This window comes from Mustela nivalis (assembly GCF_964662115.1).
Source record: "Mustela nivalis genome assembly, chromosome: 16".
Lineage (NCBI taxonomy): Eukaryota > Metazoa > Chordata > Mammalia > Carnivora > Mustelidae > Mustela > Mustela nivalis.
This window is the reverse complement of record NC_139035.1, coordinates 41,109,504-41,120,054: the sequence shown is the minus strand read 5'-3', so window position 1 is coordinate 41,120,054 and position 10,551 is coordinate 41,109,504. Positions and strand designations below refer to the sequence as shown.

General features: G+C 55.1%; 1 protein-coding gene across 1 annotated transcript in view; it reads right to left on the bottom strand.

Annotated features, from left to right (window-relative positions):
• Positions 1–302: 302 nt before the first annotated feature.
• The window catches only part of IGFN1 (immunoglobulin like and fibronectin type III domain containing 1), a gene marked incomplete at its 5' end in the record, with an annotated part of 30,158 nt that continues 19,909 nt past the window's right edge, over positions 303–10,551 (bottom strand). The window contains 9 exons of the mRNA XM_082703055.1: positions 303–814; positions 1,644–1,976; positions 2,695–2,994; positions 3,708–3,903; positions 5,262–5,350; positions 5,667–5,969; positions 7,984–8,112; positions 9,153–9,326; positions 9,849–10,148. Coding sequence (XP_082559181.1) covers positions 801–814; positions 1,644–1,976; positions 2,695–2,994; positions 3,708–3,903; positions 5,262–5,350; positions 5,667–5,969; positions 7,984–8,112; positions 9,153–9,326; positions 9,849–10,148 — 1,838 coding nt within the window. The 3' untranslated portion in view covers positions 303–800. The remainder of the gene's footprint in view (positions 815–1,643; positions 1,977–2,694; positions 2,995–3,707; positions 3,904–5,261; positions 5,351–5,666; positions 5,970–7,983; positions 8,113–9,152; positions 9,327–9,848; positions 10,149–10,551) is intronic.

Below are 10,551 nucleotides of genomic sequence, written 5' to 3'. Positions count from 1 at the left end.
CAAACAGCAGTCTCAGGCAGCCCTGGCTCCGGGTCCCCCCACACTCTAACACCCAGGAAAGCCTCTCGCTCTGTTGCTCACGGGATTTTTGCCAGCGGCGTGAGGGACACATGGGTGAGGAGTGAAGAGTGTGTCTCTCCTCCATGCAGACCCTCCAACCCCTCTCTGGTTTCCTGCCCTCAGAAGCAGGCGCAGAACCACCTGTCCTCCCTGTGGGCGCCTGGGGTGAAGGCTCTGTGGTGGGAACCTTTCCTCCAACACACCAGCCCCAAGTCAACTTGCAAGGGATAGGCTTGTGTTGGCCTAATGTTTTAATGATGAAAAGTACAGAAAGCGCACCCTCCAGACACCCTCTGGGTCCCCCGGCCCTCATGCAGCTCCTCTGACCTCCTCATTCCTCCCTCCTGTGCTCACAGCAGGCCCAGCTCTTCCAAGAACCCGCTTCCAGAAAACAAGGGCTGGGCCTTGTTCTGGCCGACGGGTTCACTCCGGATCTCTCGCAAGAAGTAGAGAAGAAAGAAGCCCCCATGGAGAGAGTGGAGGAGGTTCATGGTCATGTTCAGGGAGTTGGCTTTGGGGTGGAGAGGCTGAAGGTCGCCCCTCTTCTTCTTTTTCTTCCCCCAAGGACTCCATGCCCTCCTGCTCCTCGCTCCTGTCTCTCTGGGGCTCCAGGCACGACCGGTGTCCTCCGTCCTTTAGGACTGTCTGTCTGGGCCAGTATGGGTGTCAAGAGTGAAGTTTCAGGGATCTGTCGTCATCCACGACCGTCGAGCCAGACAGGACTCCAGGGTGAGGTGGTGTTAGGAGCTGGATTCTGCAAGACAGGGAGCACTGGGGCAGTCAGGCTGGTCCCGAAGGAGCAGCTGCCCCCCCCCCCGGCCCCTGTTCCGTGGCGAAGGTCATGGTCAGTCCCAAGGGCTCAAGTCCAGAGACAGCACACACTCTCTGAGCGTGGGCCAATTCCTTCCCTGGCAACCAGCCCCCCAACACTTTTCTGAAAACAGCCTTTTCAGGACCAGGTGCGTGCACGTGCTGGGGCACCTGGCGAGTGGCTTCCCGAGGGCCTTGGCACAGATGCAGGAAAAGATGTTCTGGGTCAGTGCTGAAAGGGCCATTTTGGCATAAAGATCAATTCTCAATAATCTAAAATGTTTAGGGGTGACTTTGTTTTCTATTCAAAATATAAGCTGTCCTAAGTACTCTTAAGGAAAACTGTTTTCTTATTAACATAGGTTATTTGCTTTACTGAAAGAGACTACCAGTAAGACAATCAGCAAGGCTTTGGGGGCACAAAATGTCTGTTCTGGGCATATTTATGAAGGTAAAACACAGAAGACAGAAGAGGCCCCTTCATCTCTCGTCTTGAAATGTGTTGCAGGCCATACTGGGAAGCTTAGGCTGGGGAGGCATCGTCCCTAAGCCAAGAGTTAGGTGAGTTAGTCCTCAATGATCTAGTTAATACCACATTTTGCAGGTGGGTAAATCGAGGCCCCAGGAGGCCGCGTGATGGCCAGCAGAGCCACAGGGGTTAGAGGGCCCGGGATCCTGACCTCCAGCCCAACTACCCTTCAGGGGACAGGGAGGGCTCTGAAGGCGGCTGCTCCCCGACTCTCCTTCCCCTCCCCCCTCTGCCAGGGCAGTACCTTCACCTGTGACAATGAGGGTGGCAGTGCTGACGGCCTGACCCAGCGCGTTCTCCGCCACTGCCTTGTACTGGCCGCTGTCCTTGGGGGAGACGCTGGGGATGACGAGGGAGCACACGCCCAGCACGTCGGTGCTGTACACGGCAGGGTTTCCGGCCAGGCTCTGTTCGTCCTTGAACCAGGTGACGTGGGGCCGCGGCCAGCCCTGCACAGCACAGCTCATGCAGCACTCGCAGCCCTGCGGCAGCAGGTGGGTCCGCAGCCCCACCAGGAACCGGGGCTTCTGGCTCAGGTTAGGCTCCCGGTAGCTTGGAGACTTCACCGTGAACCTGTCTGTGGCAGAAACCAGGGTGAGAGGGAGAAGGGTCGGTAATCAAGGAAGGGATGGCCGAGGCACGAGTCAGGGTAACTGGTTCCTGGTGGAACTTAGGCACATTCTGGGTCCTTCTGCCACATCTTACCATCAATTTGGCCCCCATAGCTGGACTTACTTTTTTATCCTTTTCTTAAAATACATTTGGATTTTTTTTTTCTATAAGCTAACACCCATTCACTGTGAACAAACTAGAATGTATAAGAAAGTCAAAGCAGGAAGGAATCAAAACCAAGCATAATGTCACTGCCTTCAATGACCAGAGCTAACATTTTGGTGTGGAACCTTTCATACATTTTTGTGTTTTAGAAATATGGAATCACACATCCGATTTTATGATCTACTTTTTCTAGCGATTACTTTGAAGGCCCACATCTGTTTGATTGTAAAAATACACTTGATTTTCAGAGACACATTAACCTCTCTTTGCCGTATGGACTGCTGCTGATTTGAGACCTCACCCAAAGGCATCCTGACCCATCTCTCCAGACACATCCTGAGTCAGGGACACAGAGGAGAGCAGTGCAGGTGGGTTGAGCCAGCTGGGAAGCTGGGCAGGTGGGGAGGAGGGCAGGGCAACAGCTCTTGGCCTCCACCTGGGCCAGTGACACATTAAGCTGCACTGGGCCACCAATGCCGGGGCTGCCCCAGATGCAGCCCGCATCCCCAAGAGCTCACCTCGCTGCCGGGGGATACGCCAGGGCTGGCTGGTGTCCGAGGGCAGGCTGGCCCCCAGCTCGTTCTTGGCCACCACCCGGAAGTGGTACTCGCGGCCAGGGAGCACGCCCAGGAGGGTGTAGTGGTTGGTGTGCACACGGTCGGCCGCCTGGCGCCAGGGCCCGTGCACCGAGGAGCGTGTCAGCACCTCGTAGTACAGGGGGACACCCCCAGCCTCGTCTGGAGAGGGCTCCCACTCGGCCGTCACTGTCCCGGGCACGTTCTCCTTCAGGCTGATGGGTCCAGGTGCCTTCGGACACGCTGCACGAGAGAGCAAAGGCAGCCGAGTTTGGGGAGGACCCAGCAGGGCACCCCAGAATGCCCACAGGCTTCTGCATGGCCCTTCTCCAGGTTCCCAAGTCTTCTGTGGTCCTGGGGAATGCAGTCTGGCCATGTCGGCAGCTAGAGCCAGATAGAGCTCCGCTGGGGTGTACAGTGATCTCTAAGGCATGGAAAGCCTCTCCAACAAGAGTCATTTGAAATCACTCTGACTTGTAAGTAAAATGACCCAGGACATGGTCAGTGGAGAAGCTTTCAAAAGACCAAGTTGCAGAGGTCCCAGTTAGCCACTGGTCGTTTCTGTGTTCCAGAAGCTCCTCCAGGGTGAGCAGGGGCTGTGCAGGAGTGCCCGTGGGGAGGGCAACAATTATCCCGTACAAGGACCACACATAGTCCTTCCAAGGCTCTTTTAAGTGAGGTAATGGTGGGGACTGTCTCTGCTCACTGAGAGTCCCAGATGGGGGAAGGGCTACAGCTTAGCGGTCCCTAAGTTTCTGGGGCACGCCCCACCCCAGACTCTTCCTCTGCCTTTCTTCCTTCCTTTCCTCCTGCTCTTAGGAAGGGCTGGTGGTGTGATCCCCTGTGTACCCAGGTTTGGGAGAATAGCTGAGACACGTGACCAGGACAGCTGGAGAGCTCCATGCCTTAGTGAGTAGCAAGCTGGTGTCGGGAGCCCCTGCCCAGGCCGGCCTCACCTGCCACCCTGAGGGAGAAGCGGTAGAGAGCCTCTGTGCCCTGCGGGCTCCTCAGCAACACAGTATAGACGCCACTGTCTGAGAGGCTGGCCACAGGAATCAGAAGCTGGGTGAGGCCCTCCTTGGTGGAGGTCACATTACTTTTAAGCAAGGGCAAGCCGTCCTTCAGCCAGGTCACCTCAGGCATGGGGACAGCCTGGGAAATGAGAGGAAAGAAAGGTAAAGACGGGACATTTCGTGGGATGGATGGCACTGAAACTGGGACGAAAGTATAAGTGGGGAGAAGGGCACTCCCGGGGGAGAAATGTCTGAGCAAAAGCACAGAGGTGGGAGATGCCTACCTAGGGAGAGGCTGGTTGAGAGAGGGATCCAGGGAGGGACGGGAGGGGGTGTGGGGTAGCGAGGAAGCAGGAAAGGGGGAGTAAGGCAAACTGCCAAGTCCCCGTGAGAGCCTCTGGCACCTGTCACACTGGGCATCAGAGTCAGACGGGGATGCGGACAGTCCCTTACCTCACAGGAGTGTTCTGAGGATTGAAGGAGTTAATAATACGTGGCAAGTATAGAGAACAGGGCTGAGGAACACTCAGCGTGTGTATGAAATATTTTGTCACATTACGTCATATTACGGTCTAATAGTTAAGAACATGTAATTTAGGGTGGCTCAGTGGGTTAAGCCACTGCCTTCGGCTCAGGTCATGATCTCAGGTTCCTGGGATCGAGTCCCGCATCAGACTCTCTGCTCCACAGGGAGCCTGCTTCCTCCTCTCTCTCTCTGCCTGCTTCTCTGCCTACTTGTAATCTCTCTCTGTCAAATAAAAAAATAAAAATCTTTAAAAAAAAAAAAAAAAAGAACATGTAATTTAGAATTATATCTGGGTTTGAATCAGGCGCTGCCACCTATGAGTTCCCACAGAGATGATGATGATGACTTTAATAATAGTAACAACAACAACAATTAGTACTAGATAACACAATTGGGCTCTTGCCATGTCAAGCTCTACTTATGTGCTTTCACGGTATTAATTCCTTGAATCCTCAGAAAAATCCTGGAGAGAGTTACTGTTATCCCCATTTGACAAATGAGGGAGCTGGAACACAGAGAGGTTAAGATAGTTGTCCGGAGTCAAACAGCTAGTGAGTAATGAGGCTAGAATCTGACCCCAGGTGGTGTTGGTGGAGGACCATCCCGAGTCAAACGCAGTTCATGTGCCTGTACAGTACTCATACTCGAACTTTGTAAAGTCAAAACGGACTGTCCGTGCTGCAGCCACACTGCATTCCCAGACTAAGGGAGGAGAAAGGAAAGGGGGCGTCATAGCTTAGAGGTGCAGTAACAGAAGTGACCACTAGAGGGGGTGTAGATGAGCGTGTAGATGGATCCTGTCTTCAAGGAGGACCCTCTTCCATCCTGACTCTGGCTTGATTTCCAGCACAAGACTGGGCCACCAGTTGGGGACCAAAAAGAGGGGGGAGGTGAAAGAGAATCACAGGGCTGACTCTGGCTCCTTTGGCCACTCTGGGCCCCTCTCCCCACTCCCCATGAGCTATACTCACTTCAAAGGAGACAGGCACACGAATGGTCTCCCCAGCTCTGACCATCAGCGAGTCCCGTCTGCTGGAGTCCATCAGGAACTTGGGACGGACTGGAACACACAAGATGGCTTGTCACCTCCCTCCACACTTGGGCCCCTCCACACATACCGGTGGCATGACCCAGGGCAAAGCCCTTTGACCTCAGCTTCCTTATCTGCAACTTGGGGGTAAATATCACTAACCCTCTAGGATTTTTATGAGTTGTAATGAGAAAACATTTCTGAATGGGCCTGCCTTGTCCAGTGCCTGGCTCCTAACAGGTGCTCGATCAAGGGCACATCATTGAACCGGGAAAAGGATCCTGGCTGCTGCTCAGAGGTCCCGCTCAGGAAGGGCCTTTGGGAAGCTGAAGGCGATGGCACTCACCAGCAACGGGCACGACTTGCACTAACGTGTCCAGGGAGGTGGGCTCGCCACGGCCTCCGTCGTTGACAGCTGTCACCCTCACGAAGTAGCTCTCTTGGGGCCGAAGCCCTTTGGCAGTGAAGGTGGTGACTGGCACGGTGCCCTCGTGGCAGGGGCTCCACTGCAGACTGTCTGAGCCACGCAGCTCCACCACGTAGCCCTGGGCTGTATCCCCGTCCTGCGTGTCTGGCTGGGCCCAGTTCAAGGTGATGCTAGTGTGCGATGTGTCTGTGACTTGGAGGTCCCGCACGGGCCCGGGGGGTCCTGGCCGGGCACCGAGGGAAGATCAGGAATTGCGTCACCCTCTCTTGAGGGAGGCCACTCCATGTGGCTGTTCATTAGTTTTCCTGTGGGGGGCTGGGAGTTTCTTTACCCACCTGTTAGCCCACTTCCCCTAACCACACTTCTGTAATTCCTGAAATCTGGCATATGAGTTGATGACTCCCTGGGCTCTATGATCCCCGAAGACTAGAATTCTGTATCTTTTGATTCTGAGCTCTAAGTTCGTCAAGACTGCCTTGTGGGCACTCAGTCCCTTCTTATTTTTCACCTGTTAAGTGGGAAGGAAAATAACACAGGCCCTACCCAGCCACGGGGGTTTTGGAACAAAGGTATGATGTATGTAAAGGGCTTTGTCCATTGCAGAGCCATCTACCCAAGCTGGCTGCACAGTGGACTCTTGTGGGAAGCCTTGAAGACCCTGGCGCCCAGGTCCCATCCCCAGAGACGTGGCTGGGATGCAGCCCAGACAGCCGGAGTTTTAAGAGCTGCCCAGGTGTTTCTAAATCTGGGCTAGGCTAGTGCTTCTCTTAAGTTTAATTTGTTTATAAGCCACTGGGGGATTTGGTTAAGACTACAGATCCTAATACAGAAGGCCTGGGTGGGGCCTGAGACTCTGCATTCCTAACAAGCCCCCGGGTCAGGCTGCTGGTCGGTGATCATACTCAGCAGCGACGGCCTAGGAACGGTCGTGATCGGGTGCTGTAGTCACTGCTCTGGCGGCTTGCTGTCCCCACTCCCTATCAGTTGTCGGAGAGAGAGAGGCAGATAAACTAGGATAGGGTTGGTCACCTTGCCAGGAGTAAAATGCATGGGTCCGCTTTCCCCTCTGCATCCCACACACTGCCCTTTTCAGGACTAAAACTTAGACACCATTCGATCCGTTAAACTTGTACAACGTTCTATTTTTTTTTTTTCTGGATTCATTCTAACAGCCCAGACCTGTACTGTGCACCAGGCCCTGTAGGTGCTTTCAAGGTGACCATGTGGCCAGTCCGGCAAGTGCCAGAAATGTGCCACTGCCTTGATGGCTTGTCACTAGCAGGCTCACAGGGCTCATGAAGGCTACAGAGCAGCATTTCCTAAGCCCTAGGCCTTGGAATGAGGTTTTTTTTTTGTTTTTTTGTTTTTTTTAAAGATTTTATTTATTTATTTGACAGAGAACACAAGTAGGCAGAAAGGCAGGCAGAGAGAGAGGAGGAAGCAGGCTCCCTGCTGAGCAGAGAGCCCGATGCAGGACTCAATCCCAGGACCCTGAGATCATGACCTGAGCCGAAGGCAGCGGCTTAACCCACTGAGCCACCCAGGTGCCCTGGAATGAGGTTTTTGAAGGGGGTTTTGTAAAGAAGGTATTCTCTACTCAAATTTGGAAAATGTGGCTCCAAGTAGGACAGGTCCCTTTCCTGTAGGTCTTGGAAATATCACAGGCTACATGTTAGAAACATCTTTGATCACAGATTTTTTTGGCTGTTTACATTGTTCTCAGCATGTCTATTGACATCTGTCTGTGCTGGGTGTCTGAAATCACAGAGAGGGAAATGCAGTTCTAGACCGGAAGCAGAGGCCATCATTTTTTACCTAGTTCCTGGCACAATGTCAGCCATTGCAATAAAGGCAATGAACAAAGATCTGCTGGATAGTTAGGAATGAGGTTCCATGGTGACTTCCCACCTGCCCCATGGTGATGACAAGCCCTCACTGGGGTGGGTGGATGGTTATAGGATGAGAGCAGGTGGGCCTGACCTGCCAGAGGCTGAAGAGTTAGTTAAGTGATCTTGGGAAGGGATCTTCTAATCCCCACTGCCTGATCTCAATCCTCCAGGGCCCCTAAAATACACCTTACTCCACAGGCCCTTTGACCTTTGTCTTCCAGCCTTCCTGACCATGGCCTTCAGGACCAACCCTGACCTCCTTATAGCCCCTGTCTTGTCCCACGGGCTCCAGAGCTATCCCCTGCTCGTCACCACCCCCACCCAACCTGGGCTGGTGTTCTACTTACTCATGGGGTCCCGAGCAAAGACGGCATCCGATGGAGGCCCAGGCTCTCCCGGGCCAGAGGGAGACACAGCTGTGACCCGAAACTCATACTGACAGCCCTGTCGCACGTCTGCCACGGTCCACCTCCTCTCTGTGAAAAGCCCACCCCACATTCGTCTGCCTGTGACAGGACCAGGCCGTAGGCACACAGATGGCCTGGTGCTTCCAAGCTCTGGATAAGACCAAGCCTAGGTTCCCGACACATTCCTCCTCTCCAGCCAGCTGGCGAGGGGTGACTCGGGGGTCTCCAAGGTAAGAAGAGCAATGCTCAGGGTGTGAGAGGCTTTAGTCCCTGTCTGGTTCTGCCACTAACTTGCTGGGTAGTCTTGGACAAGTGCCTTAATCTCTCTGGTTCTCTCTGCCTTACCGACTTCTAAACATTGTTACAAAGCTATATAGATTTATAAATGAGACAGAAGGACTAGGAGAGTGAAGTTGGAAGAGTGCCCTTAGTTCACCACCCTCTTTCCAGAGATGAGGATCCTGAGGTCCTAAGTGGCACAGCCCTGGCTAGAAACCTGGTCTCTGGACAACATGCTCGGGGCTTGGGATCTATTCTTTCTCCTGCAAATGTTGGCTTGGATGTTTCTGAATTCTTTCTGATCTCAGAAAGCAGTTTCCTGGAAACTGTAGGGAAGTGAGTAGGACAGGGAACACGTCTCCTCTTCTTACGGATGAGAAAGGTAAGATCCAGAGATAAGAGCACACTGCCCCAGGTCAAGGCCAGAAGGAGACGGTCAGGGCTAATAGCTCCAGCTCTGGCTTCTGTCCTGAGACTTCTGTTAAACCAGGGTTTCCTAACCTTGGCCCTATTGGCATTTGTAGCCAGATAATTCTGTGTTTGGGGACATGGGAATGGGACAGGGGCGTGGCCCTGTGAACCACAGTGTCCAGCAGCATCTCTGACCTCTTAACACTAGTGCTACCCCCCAGCTCCCCGCACTTCAGTTATGACAACCCCAAATTGCCAGACAATTGCCAAATGTTCCCAAGGGGTGAAACCTCCCCAAGTGAGACCTGCTGTACTAAAGGGACTGGCAAGCTGGTGGCACAGGGCCCTGGAGCCAGGAGGTCATGCAGGGAAACTGTGGAGGCCAGGATAAAGCAGAGTGTCCCTTCAGGCCCACTCACCAGGCACAGGCTGGGCATTCACTGGTGTCCAGGCGCTGCTCCCCTTCTTGCGTTTCTCAATCAAGTAGCCCAGGATGTGGGCACTGCCAGGGCCCCGAGGTGCCGTCCACGTCAGCGTGATGCCCTGGCTGGAGGCCGACTGGATGGCTGGGCTTGAAGGGGGCCCGGGGAGAGCTGGGGGGGGGGTGGGAAGAGAAGGGGCAGGTCAGCCCCAGAGGCCAAGGAAAGGTGCCAGTTCACAGCAAGGTCCTGGGGGACAGCGAGTGGGACACCTGGGGCAGCCACACTGTTCTTTCCCAGGCAGTGTCAGGGGTGCTGAGCCAGCCTACCCTAGGACACTGTTCTGGCTGTGGCCTAGGAGCCTTAGAGGCAGCCCGGAGGCCCCTCAGTCTCAGGTCTCCTGACAGATGCTTCAGAGGGAGGGCATCTGATGGAGGACGGTGTCTGCCCCGCCCAGGTTCCTGAGAAAGTGCGCTCTGCGTGTCCACCCCAACACCCGGAGAGCCCTGGCTGGGAGAAGACCCCATGACCCTTGTTTCCTGGTCTCCTGCCAAATCCCAAGTGAACCTACACGAGGAGTCTCCACAGTGCTCTCTACAAGGGCCCCAAAACGACCCCCCACCGTTGCGTCCCTCAGTGTCCGAGGCAGCCCCGCCCCCCCTCTGGGGAACGCTAAGGCCCGGTCCATCCTCTTACCCTCAGGAGCCACCAACACCTCCGTGGACTCCAAGGCTTCCCCCGCCCCCTCAGAGGTCACAGCTCGCACCCGGAAGGTGTATTTCCTGCCCTGCTCCACGTGGGCATCGGTGAAGGTGGTGCTGCCAGCAGGGGGCTCGCCCACCTTCAGCCAAGCGGTCCGGCCGGCTTGCCGCCTCTCCACCACGTAGTGCTCCACGGCCCGGCCCCCGTCGTCCTTTGGGGGCCGCCAGTGGAGGCAGACACCAGCCCCCCGGCGATCCTCTACCTCCAGGGGACCTTGTGGGGCCTGGGGCTTGTCTGGGGTCCCACCGAGAGAAGCAGGAAGAGAAGGGGGAGTCAAAGGAGCTGAAAGGGAGAAGTACGAGACCTCCCCCCTCATCAGCGGATAGGCCGGCTACAGGGTGGAATGCCCAGAGAGCCTCGGGCTTTACCTGGAGGTATCTCCCCCCCTCCCCCCACACACACAGAGGTGACCCGGAATGCATCCCTGTGGCCAGTACAGGCACCTGCTCAGCTCTCTGGCCACAGGCAGTCCTAACTTGCTGGCACTGCTCAAGGCTGAGGGCCACCATCCCACCCCAGTGGTCCCCCACCCCGCCCCTGGCCCAGTGCCTTAGCTCGCAGAGAAGAGCCACCAGCCCTGTCTTCTTCCTAACCAGTCTGAGGAGGGAAGAAAGGACAAGGTGGAGTAGGTTTGTAT